Below are 14865 nucleotides of genomic sequence, written 5' to 3'. Positions count from 1 at the left end.
TAGAATTCATCTAGAATACCCCCGCACCATTTATTTATATTTTTGAGTCGCAATATGGGATCTTTATCTTTCCTCCAACAATGTTTGATGCTAAAAAAAGATTGAAAAAGTGACTTTTATTGAATTTAAAGTGATATTTTGCCTGGGTTGGTGTTGCAATTATGGTACAAAAACCTGGAAATAAACTGCCAGTACTATTTCTGTTGCTTTACTGACTTAACTCTCTCTAGATTATTTCTTATGCAATTATGCAAATATTTAGACACCCCTCTGTGGCTGCATAGTTATGTGATCTTTTTTTATAAGAGAAGATCAGAGTGAAATGCCATTTGGTTTCTAGTGAAAGCTAGATAATGTCATGTTTTTCAGTCAGAAATGCGTAGTGTAGCAGTATTGAGAAGTGTGAAATTAAATTTAAACTGAAAAATAAGCTATGCAAAAGTTTGGGCACCATCTCTTCTGTGTGCATTTCAAAACCTGTAGTCACATAATGCTGATTGATTACAACACAAAATTGATTTGATTGACTCAGTAAACCTTAACAATCATAACACAGGTTTAACCAACCATGAAAGAGGATATTTAGGATAGCTGATTGCTAGTTGTGCTTCTCCTTATTGTCAACCAGAAAGAAGCAACATGGGAACCTCAAATGGACTTTCTAATGACCTAAAAACTAGAATAATTCACCAACATGAATTAGAGGGAGGATGCATAAAAGCTTTCAAAAAGGTTTAAAGTCTTTATCTTCACAGTCAGAAATATAGTAAGAAAATGGAAGTCCACAGTTCTTGTGAAGGAAAGATGTGCTAGACCAAGAAAAATATCTGAAAGGCAAAGATGAAGAATGGAAAACAGACAAGCAACAGGCCACCTCCAAAGAGCTCCAGGAACTTCTTGCTGCTAATAATGTCATTATAGATCATGTCACAATCCAGCAAACTCTTCACAAAGAACAGCTCAATAGAAGGTGATGCAGAAGAAGACTTTTCTGCATTCTGCAAACAAGAAGAGTCATTTGAGGTAAGCAAATGCTAAGCTAGACAAGTCTGAATAATTTTAGAAAAATATCCTGTGGAGAACCATAGGCACTTTGCATGACGGGAAAAAGAACATTTCAGGAGAGGTATCTGCTCCCTACTGTAAAACAGGGTGAATGGTCCATCATGCTATGCAGATGTGTGGAAAGCACAGGTACTGGAAACCTTGTCAGAGTTAAAGGTCGCATGGATTGCACATAGTATCAGCAGATTGTGAAGAACAATGTTCAGGAATCATTCAAGAGGCAGAAGTTATGGCAGGGTTGGATGTTTCAGCAGGACAGTGGCGCAAAGCACAGTTCTAGATATACCAAGAAATTCATGCTCAGATACGATACACAGTGATCTAGAATAGTCATCTCAGTTCACGATCGGCTTACTTCAAACCTAACAAGAGAAATTTTGCTAGGAAAAACTGCCCAAAATGCCTCCAGCAAGAATTCAGAGACTTATCGTTGACTATATGAAGCGTCTGCAGGTTGTTATTTCAGCAAGAAATGGCTGCACAAAAGACTGATGTCATTATTCTATTGGGGTGCCCAAATTTTTTGTTCTGACTTAAATTGTATTGCATCTGTTGGTTAAATAAATGTCATATCAGAACTAAAATGTTGCTTTTTCCTTAGGGTATACAATATATCCAAATGAAATTGCCGATTTGAAAGGTCAGCAGGATATGGCTTGCAATTATGAAAATTATCAGGGGTGCCCAAACTTGCATAAAACTGTATATTTGTTATACTACAGTTGAATTTTCAAAGTCAATCTGTTCTGTTGTGCCTGATAATCAATGTATAATTAGCACATCAACTGTCAGGAAACATGGTTATTAAATTGGTTACTTGTAACAAAGGTGTAGATTCGAACTTGACATTGGTGGGGACATACATAGTGTGCATGCATTGAACAGCACAAATTCTGTTTCACACTTTTAAAAACATGATTAAATTACTCAATAATATAAAATAAACACTTAATAATACAAATATCAATCCCGTCCCATGCTGCAAAAGTCAATTTATATGGTTTTACTGCAGTCGGTCTTTGAGGAATGAATGTAGAGAAATTTAGAGAGGTGTGTGGCGCATGGAGGCCAAAATCAAAATTTTTAATTAATTGCACTGCCTTGGTTAATAGTATTATGGTGAACTAGTAGCAAACTTGTCCTGGTGCACTTGTAAGTTAAGAGTTGACGAGGATTACTTTATTTAAAGTCGATTAAATTATTGATAGGGACATTTCAGTAATTGCTGGATATTGGTGGGGACACGTCCCCTCCATCCATGCCAATTCTACACCCTTGACCTGTAAATGTTAATGTTGTTTTAAAGGGTCACCAAACACCATAACACATTTTTTGAGCTGTTAACAGTGGTATATGTGTCCCACACTGCTAAAAACACTATTAGGACACCTATATTTCACTAAAAGGTGTAAATTGGTTGTTTTTGCGTTATTTCAAGCAAATTCGTACTTCCGGTTTGAAACGAATTTTTGAAGCTGCGTCACGGTCATGACATAATAGCGTGTATTCCAGCGTGCAGACTGGGCGTCTGAGCCAGAGTGTGTCTTATTACGTCTTACAGTGTGATGCATTAATGCATGAGTAAGGCTTGGTTCAAACCAATCAGTGCGCTCTATTGTGCAACTTCATTATTATTCATTAGTGTCACCGTGTTTACACGACAGAGACGTCACGTTGTATTGGCAAAACAAGCGTGAAGTGTTGCTTTTATAGTTTGCTGCCGTTAAGTTTTGTTTTCATTTTCTCTCTGTGAGAGCTCATCTGGAGTCACGTGTGGATTAACAGTGTATGCAACGCTCGACAACAATAACTTACGTGTCTAAGGAGGATTATTGTTTACCTGAGAGCTGTTCTCATCTGCAAACGCTGAGATCCGGATTCGCTTGTAGTCTTCTCTTCATAAAGACGCGGCTCTAGTTGCTGGTGATTGTGCTGTCTCTACAGATTTGGTAAGTGAGCGACCAGTGCTCTTTGTTTATTCAGTTTGTTCGTATCGAACTAAGTTAACCATTGCACCGACTGTAAACATGTTAGCACCACAACCAAACTTTAACCTCGTGTAGGGTTTTTACTGCATTTTGTGACCGGAATAACACACGCGGCTTTCTGACGCTACCTGCCGTGTGCATCTAAGTTTCCGGGAAATGCAGAGTTTTTTTTCTCTCATTTGCCGTGCGGTATCAAACATTGCATGAAAAATACACGCTTAGAGCAGATCCTCGAATCAATTATCTTGTTTGTCACGAGGGACATGATTGAAATCCCTGAATCAAAGAGCCAAACTGCAGTTAAAGTCCAACATTTAATAATTTGGCAAATAATTCGACTACAGATGTCCATGTAGGTTAAACACCATCACTTTTTCCTATGCGTGTATTTTGACTCTGAAACTCGCGCGTTCCCAAATAGACACTCCCACACCCTCCCACTTTAGTTACTCCGACAGTCCCCCCTAAACAGAGCTGGACACACCCACTTTTCTTCTGACTTTTTCCAAAGTAGAGGTGTGAAAACACCCTGCTGAAACAAGGAGGTTTCATGGCCCTTTAACTATCAAAATTTATCGTTGCCATTGACTTACAATCTATGATTCCCCAAGGTCAATGAATCGTCATATTTTAATAATCAGCTCAATGAAATGTTAGAGATTTTATAGCTAGAGTGATTCTTGTCAGTGACTTGCTGTGAGTTTGTGCATTGTTTAAGTGGTTAACCTTTTGTTTTAAATAAAGACATAAAACTTTACCTTTAAGTTTGCTGGTGGTTCAAGACTACAACTTCTTTAAAGTCAATTGTGCTAACTCAGGCTGTAAAAAGAGACGTTTGATGGTGAAAGAGCGAAAAAATGAGCTAGAGATAGAGGGAGAAACAGCGTAGGGCTCCTCTAATAAGTTTTGTGATACTCCCAAGTGCTTTTCTCTTTTGATGTTGCACCAGGGCAAGATTTGGCAGGAGTTAAGCGTAATCCAGGAGACTACAGGAGATGTACTCACAGACAGGGTGGAGCTCCGCGTTTGACAACTTTCTTTATTAGGTAGCGGAAAAAAAAAAAAAAACAGAAACCTTTTGGTACTGAGGATACTTATGCAAGACTTTCATGAGGCATATTAACAACGAACAATAATACAGCTTTGGTAAAAAAATGAAGAGAGCACCTGGAAGTTATTGTCAATTATGTGAATTTGCTATTAATAGGTCCATGTTTTGAGTAAACTGACTGACTACTGATAACTTGACACCCTATATATGTATTATATAATAATGATCATGTTATTTTTTTAATGCTGGATTGCTAGAAGAGATTCAGCTGTGATCGGAAGTTATTGATATGTATTTGTATTATTTATTAAATTCCGCATTAATTGTTTTTTATTAGCTAGATGGGACACAGCTGAGGACACTCACATCAATAAAGCATAATCTAATAAAATTTTATTTTGACTTTACCCTCTCCTGCAGTGCGGTGAAGTCTAGATTGTATACAGCTGAGGATACAAGGACACTGTACAAGAAATAATATTTTCACATTATCGTAAGGGTTGGGGTTAGGGTTAAGGTAGGGATAGATTCTAATAAAATGCAACTAATGCATCATTTAATAAATAATACAAATACTTCTCTAACCGATCGCAGCTGTATCCCTTCTAGCAACAACCAAAGGAGATATCTGAGCTGCTGGATTTACGTCATGTTTGATAATAATCATCAACCAGTATTTTTAGAAAATATTAACATTGCCATCTCCATAGACGTCAGCATGTTTTTCTACAAACTTTAAATGGTATGTTTTTCTAGTAGTTATGTGTATTTGAATGTCTGAAACTAAAAATAAACATTATGTGCTCAAGAGCATGGATAAATTGGGATTTGTGACAAGCACTGCACACCTCTTTCTGTGCCTCAGCGTGAGCCATCAGATTTAGAATTTTAGCAGAGGATGACGTGCGCTCTGAACATTCTAATCACACCGGTGTGATCGCTTCAGGGACCAGTCAAGGCTGGTAACACTGGTGTGATCTACTATTAAAATAATTTAAAAAATAGTTTATTGTTTATTTGCTGACACAAATGTCTGAGCATTTTAGTGACTTTTCCATATATAACGTTAACTATTGCAGAACCAATAATGACAATACTACCGTTTTTTTGTGTTCAACAGAAAAAAAAGAAACTCATGAGTTTGTAACCACTTAAGGGTGAAAACAAAGTGATAATTATTTTTGGGTGATCTGTCCTCTTTAATGCCAGGAGTAAGCAGTTTTAGAAGATTGCAAAATTATTTGCCAGGGAATTTGTAAAAATACACATTTCATGATGCACTCTTATTTACTCGCACAACAAACAGTTTCATATCTATACTTCAGATTGTGCTGCACCAGAGAGTTTTATTGACATATATCGAGTATAAACAAGAGCAGGCTGCTTAGAAAAAAAAGGACTTTCAGCAGAGGCATGATGACAATTAATTTCGCTCACATATAATCCATACATCTGCCAAGTGGCATGAGGATGGATTTTCTCTGTGCTCCACATTTTCCAGATTCTCAACTTCAAGTTGCCTTCCAATAATCTAGGATTACACCTGCAAGATAAAGTCAAAAAGGCGATCCATCTTCTTTAAGGGGTTTAATCTTTTATGGAAGAGACTGGATTATTTCCTCGGGTAAGGCTTTATGACCGGACCTAATTCCCAAAGAAGTTTCTGTGCCGGTCCACGCTTCTTCCCAACCCACCGTATCTCCATCTCACCCACTCGCTTTCATTGCACCTGGGATGTTTGATTAATGGCCACCACTTGACCCGTTATGGCAACACTCTGCCAAAAAGGTAAGATTAAGTGGCAATGTCGGACCTGACGGGGCCCCTGCTGCTAATTTTATGTGATGTATGGAGGTAATACTGCTGGAAGATCTAGACTGGGGAAATAGGAATCCCGGCCACCCTGTTTGACCGTCATGCACTTACTGACTATGCGAAAACTTTTCAGGCTTTCTGGTTATACCACATATGTGTGCACACAGTACATGCATACATCTCTGTCTCAGTGTGGTATTGTATTAAAGGACTTTACTGCTGTCAGTGCTGAGGATGCAAGTTTTTCTATTTTCCCCTAAAGCTATAGAGAAGGCTCGCCTCACAGCAAGAAGGTTGCTGGTTCGAGTCCCGGCTAGATCAGTTGGCATTTCTGTGTGGAGTTTGCATGTCGCCCCCGTGTTGGCGTGGTTTTCTCCGGGTGCTCCAGTTCCCCCCACAGTCCAAAAACATGCACTATAGGTGAAGTGGATGAACTAAATTGGCCGTAGTATATAAGTGTGTGAATGTAAGAGTGTATGGGCGTTTTCCAGTACTGGATTGCAGTTGAAAGGGCATCTGCTGTATAAAACATATGCTGGATATTTTGTTGGTTCATTCCGCAGTGGTGACCTCTGATTAAATAAAGGGCAAAGCTGAAGGAAAATGAATGAATGAGCTAAATGGTTTTTTTTTCAACTACAGGTGATTTTTATGCACCGTGAGGTTGTTTTTTTAATTAAAACTAACAATTACCTTTGGTTATATGAAGGTCAGAACTGCCTTGTGTTTTCAATAATTATACCAAAAAATTGGATGTCATTGACAAAGGTAAAATAATTTCATTTTCAACATTCAATTTAAAGGAAAAACTCATTTAAATGTGTATTCAGTAATAATAATGTATTATTTTGTAGGACATGACCGACAATTATGTCTCACACACTAGTCAAATGTTGTGTGTTTTGTGCAAAAGCATGCATATTTAATATTCAGTGTGTAAAATTTTCTACTTTAGTGGTTATTTAATGCATCATGCAAAATGGCTAGCTATAAGGTTTACAGTACTGTACTTTTGAGTTAATTTTTAATGCCCCAAAAATCATATCTCATCCAGTTTTAGGCTGTTACTGTAGTAGATTACAAGACCTAAATCTGCCTATCAAAGAAGAACATATAGAAAAAAAAAAAAATGGTCACACTTTACAATAAGGTTCATTAGTTAATGTTAATTAATGCATTTACTAAATGAACAAACAATGAACAATACATTTACTGCTGTATTTGTTCATGTTAATTAACGTTAGTTAATGAAAATACAGTAGTTCATTGTTAGTTCATGTTAACTCATGGTGCATTAACTAATGTTAACAAGCATGGACTTGGATGTTAATAATGCATTAGTAAATGTTCAATTATGATTTATAAATGCTATACATGTGTTGTTCATGATTAGTTCATGTTAGTAAACGCATTAACTAATGAACCTTATTGTAAAGTGTTACCGAAAAAATAACATTAACCACAAAACTGGAACCAGATCTAAGCGTAAGAATATAAATAATGAATAAAATAATGATAGAATTGTAATAAATAATAATCTAAATAAGGAAACAATACATAAAATCAACAGCTTTATCATGTTCAAAGCACAGATTCATGCTTGCAGTTTTAGTACATAAAAGCCTTCAGGCCACAGTCTGATTTGAAGTTTTGTGCTGTGTCTTTATTTAACTGATGCACTCAGAAAACACTAAAAAATCAAATAGGCTTACATTGAGGGGGTGAAAACATTTAACATTTTATCTACAGTACAACTGCTCAGATTCAGACATTTGTATGTCTGTCCAGCTACCACTAGAAAAACCTACAGTAACCATTGTAGCCTAGAACAGTAGTTCACAAGTCAGTCGTAGGACAATAAAGGGGTGTCACTTGGTGATTTCCAAGTATCTAATTAATTTTATTAAACCATTACCATTACCATATTTTATCCATAAACTACTGAAGATAAATATGGTTTATAGCTACAGCCTTGATTTTTTTTTTCTATTGGATAACAACCCTTGGGGTGATTATTATATTAAAGACAACATTAGCGTCAAATGCAGCAGATTGATTTTTTGGCACCAGGTTAATCTCTTTGACACCTTTACAGCACTCACGTACAATTAAAATGAATGAATGAATGAATGAATAAATAAATAAATAAATAAATAAATAAATAAATAAATAAATAAATAAATAAGGAATAGACTTGGGCCAGTGGTGTGTGTGCACCGTTGCATGCAAGGTTTCTATATGTATATCTACCTCAAAAGATGGTGAGGATCGTAAGCCACTGGCATCGTTATTTTGGGGTTGAGGGCTTTTTAAATGAATGAATGAATGAATGAATAAATGAATGAATGAATGAATACACAAACAAATGAATGGTTACACTTTACAATAAATTCTTATTAATTAATGTTAGATATTAACTAACATAAACTTATAATGACAACCCAGGCTTATTCTGATTATGTACCCCTATATACATTTCTGGAGAGCGCCAAATACTTCATAGCAGGTATGCAGGTTTTTTTTTTTTTGCAGGTTTTTTTTTTCATTAATGCATCAGAGGCCGCTATGTACTCTTTTAGAGCGCCATTCATGCCTGTTGTTCTCACTTAAATCCACCAGAGGCCGCTGTTGACTGTCTGACTGACTGACCAACCTTTAACCCGACTGTTATGCATTTCTTTTATTTATTAAAACAATAATACAACAGAAAAGTTATTTTATTTGAAGTAGTGAGTTTTTCTTTGTGTTGTTGCATATGTCTCTTTTTGCTGTGGTTGTCTTTTCTCCGCCTCTATCCACTGTCTTTCTGACAGGTTTCATTATAAGAACACCGGTGTGGTGAATCAGGTGTCGACACGTGGAAGCTTGCCAACGTGTTAGTGAAGTCTATTTAAACCACACTGTAAGATTGTTTGGAGAATCTCCTCTCTCCCGGCTTGTTCTTTTTATTTGTGAAAAACTTGTGTTGTATTTACTCAGTGATATTGTCAAAATTTAACGCTGAGTGTTGACTATTACTGAGATCAATTTATGAAGACACATGTGATTTGGTGCCTGTTTGTTTTAATAAGTTTTCTCTTGTTTTGTGGTTAGTAGGCAGGCAGATGTTGTTTAATTTGTTATAATATGTGCAGGTAAGAGGGTTTAAAACTGTAGTTGTTTTCTTGTTTTCTAGTTATTTTGGCTTTACCTCCACAAGATTTATATGTCTCCTTTAAAGTTAAATGCATATAAATTTGACTTTATGATATTTCTTCGTCAATTGTCTTTTTTGTTGTTTTTCTTTTGAACAGGAAATGAGACTCCGGCCACCTCATTAATTTTAGAGGTGTTTAATTTAATTTAATTAAATTTAATTAAATTTAATTAAATTTAATTTAATTTAATTTAATTTAATTTAATTTAATTTAATTTAATTTAATTTAATTTAATTTAATTTAGCGGGTCTGGCTTGCTTTGTGCAAAGTTAGAAAAGATAACTTCCACCCATCCCCTTCTCTAAACCCAACCAATAATGTTTTTTCAAAAGCACAGATTTACCAACACCAACTCACCTCACTAAACTCAACCGACAGTGTTTTCAAAAGCAATCCAGACAAAGAATAGCCTTCGCCTGATTTTTACCATGGTTTAAGATTTTACCACATTCTCAGCTTTTTGTTTTTGTTTTACCTCCTTCTGGAACCGCATCATACACTTTAAAGATGAAATGCAGCCATACGTTCCTCTTAGGCCCGGATTAAGAATTTAAAGGCCCCTAGACACATTGTCTTGTAGGTCCCCTGCCCAGCCGCACCCCTATAGTTGAATTAAAAAAAATTAAATAAGAATAATATAATATTTTTTAATAAAATGAATCTATAATGCATTTCTATAATGCATTTCCCACATTTTTAAATAAATGATATATAGTACATATATTTACAGAGATTTAATTTATTTTAAAGAGATTTAAAGCACACTTTGATAAAAAAACTAATAAAATTAGTGAAAAGTGAAAGTTTTTAGTACAGCCTACTTGTTAAGCATAACTAAAAATATATATTTTAAAGGGTATTCATTGTAAGTACAAACTAGTTATATTAACAGTTATAAATAACAGTTTATAGAATATTTAAAATAACTATTTAGATGCTGTTTACATATGTACATATGAAATAAGCCAAATAAGGCACTTGTGTTTTTTATCACATTTTCATTATTTTCATTTTTAAACAAAACTATTTCCCTTCTTATAAAAACAAAAGTATTTCCAATCTGATATGTAATGGGGGGAAAAGAAGAATGAGTTCATCAGACGCTGGATTCAAACTGATTGATGACCAAAACATGTCTCCATGCGCTTTACGAGCTACGCCACTCACTCTGCTTTCAATTGCGCTCTTTAGTTATGTTGTTTCTGTTAATCAAATGATGAGGCAGAAATCGCTTTAATGGCTTAATCCGATGAGTTGAGCTTTTACCACTTAGCCTAAATTAACACTCCAAAATCTGCATTTTTCCCCCTTGCATGTGGCCCAAGTGCACATGGGCCCCTGAGCCTGTGCTCAAAGCCCATTGGTTAATCCGGCCCTGGTTCCTCTGGCTACATAATTCCCTATCTCCAGAAATGTATATAGGGCTAAGTTTTCAGAACAAGCGTATGTTCAATAATGGACAGTTCAGGATTTACAATCCAGAGTTTAACATTTACCTTATAAAATCCAAATTTATGCTTGCTAATATTAGTTATCAGTTATCAGTTTGGTCATGTTACGAATACCATCTTATTGTAAAATGTTACCAAAAAAAAAAAAAAAAACAATAAACAAAATTGTGATGAATAAGTAATAATCTAATAAAAAATTAATACATACAGACATGATTTTTAACATGTTCAAAGCTCAGATTCATGATTGCCGTTCGGTAAATAAAAGCCTTCAGGCAACAGTCAGTATTGATATGCCCAATAAAAGTTTGCCCTTGGAGGACTGCGGGCTGCTTAAGCACAGAGCTTTGAAGCATCGAGCAGGATGTTCTCCGCTGGTTCCTCAGAGGCGTGTTATGCTATAGCGTGATTAGCGAGCAACGCTCATTACAAATGCATCCATAGTCTCCTTTGAACTCTCCCACAAAAACATGATCGGAATACGGCTGTGGAGAGGAGTGTCTAAAGGAGAAAATGTGACAAATTTGGACGATGAGTTAAAGGTGGAGTTGAAAGGAGACTGAAAACGGAAGAGCGCTAATATTCCAAAACCATTATGCGCTCAAAGGTCAGAGAAATGAGATTGGAGGTAAATTAAAAACTGTCAGCGACACTGTTAACAGGCGTGAAAGTGAAAAGCTAATCTCTGTGTTTAAAATCAATTTTTTTTTTTACAGCAGGTGACCTCTATGACAATGTAGGGAGTGTAAAAAAAACTAACAATGACACCTTTGGAGGCAGACGATAAGGTAGGAATGTGTGCGCGTGCCTTCATTATCTTCCTCAGAAACTCACATGAAGCGAAATGTAATTGCTTGCTACTATGGGCTTGCTCTGATCCAATCATTTGCATGATAATGAATTTCAAACAACTGTGTATCGCAGCATGCAGTGCATTGCATTAAGGAGGAGGTAATCAGATATTAAATTAAGAGCCATGCGCATGCTACAACATCATAACGCTAAATCAGACGCATTTCGCCGCACTCATATTTACTGGTAATAATAATTAGACTTCTTCTGATCCGGGGGGTGTTCGTTAGCCAAAGGAACAAAAAAATCTTGTTGCTGTTGAATGATTTCCATTGAGAGAAATGAGACAAACTCCAGCACCTTCGCCAATCTGCAGTGTTACCTGGGTAGTCAGATCCCTAATGAGCATGCTGATTAACTTTAGTTTTATCAAATGAGCGCGCTCTCGGGAGGAGAACAGGGAGAGCAGGAACTGACAGAGCATTCTCCATAGGTTGCATTTGATTTATGAACACATGCACTAGGTGTCAGAGTAATATAATTCCCCTTGAGGGGTGTCTACGGGGGTTTGAGGACCACCGAGATTGCGCATTATGCTGTTCATTCTGAACGTTTCCATTAAAGCTTAGCTCATGACAGATTAGTGGATATTACCGCACGCCTACCTTCACATAATAACACAAGGAGCATTGCTTTCATTCTGATTTAAATGCTCTGGAAGTTTGGAAAGCGTCCCTGTGGCTGTGTTAAACACTGGAGATGCTAATGTGGGAATCTCGCTAAACCCATTAATACTACTGTACTGTCATATTGTATCTTAAAATCAGCAAAGGCATGAGGAAGGTTAATGTGCTTATTTTATTTATTGCATATTTACGTTGGCTTGTCATAGAAAGCTTCTGCATCTTCTTTTTATTTTGAGACCAGATCCAGAGGAGAGCATCAAATCTACAGCCAACAAAACTCCCTTCTGTCCATCAGGCTAATCTGAAGCTTTCTGCTAGGTATTTTTTTACTGATTCACTCAGAAAACTCCTCAGTTTACATTTATATCATTCAGTCATTGGAGAGGCATCCGGTGATTCAACAAGAAAAGGCAATACACACAATAACCTGTTTTCCACTCCTATTTTTGGCATGCTCTCCCTTGAGAGATCCCCGAGGTCATAAGATCCTCGAGCCCAGGGCTCTCCCGTTTGCAGTGCGAGAGGGGAGTTTGAGCTCAGGTAGATCTCGAGAACTCCCCTGCTTATTTATGACTAATGACAAATTAGGGATTGCTATGGAGAGATATACTGCTGACTAAGAGCTAGTCTATGGTGTCAATTTTGGTTTGATGATTTCGCTTATGTTGTATGTCTTTGGACTGTGGGAGGAAACCGGGGAACCCGGAGGAAACCCACACAAGCACAGGGAGATTGGCCTGGTAAGGGCTTAAACAGCAAGGATACAGCAAGCTAACCATTAGGCCGCCGTTCCACGCCATCAAGGAAAAAGGGAGGAGCAGGGGTGGAAGTTATAATAAAATTGTTACTAGTCAACTGTAATAATGAAGACACTGAGGTCTATATATCAGATATCTAATGAATAAATACAAAGGGAGGAGAAGTAGGGGTGGAAGGAGGATTCTTCAAGATAAAGATATTTGAGGCAAGAAACTTTGGTAATTTATGATGAGTTAGGTCTGTTTAGTGAGAGAAGAGTGTTTTTACAGGTGGTTTGTCAAGCCCACTCACCTGTCTGAGGCAAATTCAGAAGTAATAAGGTTTTAGGGTTTTCTTGTCCTGAGGATGGGAAGAGAAGACAGGCTCTTGGGTTTTAGTTGTCATTTTAATAATGCAAGGGGTGAAAACTTATAAACAGTAAATCTCAAGAAACATTTAACCCTTAAACAACCAAGTTTACAACCTGCAGACCTTAATATGCCTATGTAGCTACCACTAGAAAAACAAAGCTACTAGCTTAGAACATGCTAGAACTCTTGCTAGCAATAAGCTAAACATGAAACATGAAAATAAACATGAATTTTATAACAGGATCTTTAATATTAATAATTTTATTTTTTATGTGAAATTCAATTTTAATGACAAATTAATTTTGTTCTAATGAAAAAAACCTGATCAGAAAAATATTCATGACACAACTGTAATGGCCTCATAACTATCATGTTTATGACAGATTAATGACAAGTCTTTTTTTTCTCGGTAATGTCAGAGTCAAAGGCAGGTTGTGATGTATTTGTTTACGTCTAGTTGGCATGAGAAAGGCATCTCAAACATTAAATGTCATCAATTAAAATGACATAACTGAACTAATGACTTGTCATAAGGCATGCATAAAATCACCTTAATATACATGAGATTTGTCATGCCATGACTATAAACAACATAGGCTCATTGTGAAAATGTACCCCCTTATACATTTCTGGAGAGCAAAAATTATGTAGCCAGAGCTACGTATGGCAACAATTCATCTTTAAAAACGAACACATCAGGGTGTAATGATACCGGCAAGAGTTTCTTTTCGCGCTACCAGCTGAACGCTTACCTCTGTGTGGACAACTTTTCTGCTGTTACCAATTTGCCCAGTAGCTTGCCATGTACGTCTGGGGACTTGAGTCGCAGAGAGGAGTTGACTGCAACAACGGGCGTCAAGTCTGGTGAAGAACTGTTCCAGAAAGCAGGTAAAACAAAAGGCAAAAAAATTAAATAAACAAGTAAATAAAAGGATGAGAATGTGGTAAAATCTGAAAATGTGGTAAAAGTCAGGCTGCCACAAGGGCATTTCTTTTTCTGGATTGCTTTTCAAAACACTGTCGATTGGGTTTAGGGAAGGGTGTAATCAGTTCAATTGGTGCTTTTGAATACACTATCAGTTGGGTTTAGGGAAGGAGGTGGGTCAGTCAGTCAGTCTGTCATCACCGGCCTTTTAGAATAATATTATTCTATAATATTATATTATTAAGTAACGAGTACATTAACAAAAAACTTTTAAAAAATATTAATATTTGAGTTACTTTTAAAAAAAGCAATGTTAGTTACTTTTTAGTTTAGTTAGTTTGCTATTTAAAAAGAAATTGCTGAGTTAATTGAACGTTGAATCCTGCACGCTATGAGAGAATGCAAGAACATGCAGAAAATGGTAGAGTCTTAGATTTCTGCGATAGAAATATTCTCTTTATTTTAATAGCAAAGGCATTGCTTTAAACTTTCATTAATCTATAAGACATGTCCCAGCAAACAATTTTGTGTTTAATAGATGTCTAATAGACATCTAAACGTAGACAGCTTGGCTAAAACAAGGCTACACTTGGGCTGTCAGTTAAAATCTAATAGACATCAATAGCCCAAAATTAGACTAGTCATCGAATAGACAGATTAGGCAGACTTTATATGTGTAGTCATTCATTTCTGTTTATTTGATGACTAGTCTAGTTTTGGCCTATTTTTAGAAATCTATTATATTTTCACTGACAGTCCAAATTTAAACCTTGTGTTAGCCAACCT

At 36.3% G+C, this 14865-nt stretch overlaps 1 protein-coding gene across 7 annotated transcripts in view; it reads right to left on the bottom strand.

The window, feature by feature from the left end:
• LOC147836474 (uncharacterized) overlaps nucleotides 1-14865 on the bottom strand; it is a 205160-nt gene that overhangs the window by 16413 nt on the left and 173882 nt on the right. For 2 of the 7 annotated variants that reach the window (XM_087258004.1, XM_087258005.1), the window contains exons 6-7: nucleotides 13907-14026; nucleotides 13096-13143 (exon numbers count right to left, since the gene is read on the bottom strand). The exons of 2 other annotated variants lie outside the window; for them this stretch is intronic. In XM_087258004.1, the coding sequence (XP_087114130.1) occupies nucleotides 13128-13143; nucleotides 13907-14026 (136 nt within the window). In that variant the 3' untranslated portion in view covers nucleotides 13096-13127. Of the gene's footprint in view, nucleotides 1-10530; nucleotides 11069-13095; nucleotides 13144-13906; nucleotides 14027-14865 lie in introns of those variants that run through there. 3 more of the 7 variants (XR_015494162.1, XM_087258003.1, XM_087258006.1) reach the window with 2 other exon arrangements.

This window comes from Danio rerio, chromosome 6 (assembly GCF_052040795.2).
Source record: "Danio rerio strain M-AB ecotype USA chromosome 6, GRCz13ab, whole genome shotgun sequence".
NCBI lineage: Eukaryota > Metazoa > Chordata > Actinopteri > Cypriniformes > Danionidae > Danio > Danio rerio.
Note: the sequence above shows the minus strand (reverse complement) of the source record. Positions and strands in the feature narration are given on the sequence as shown.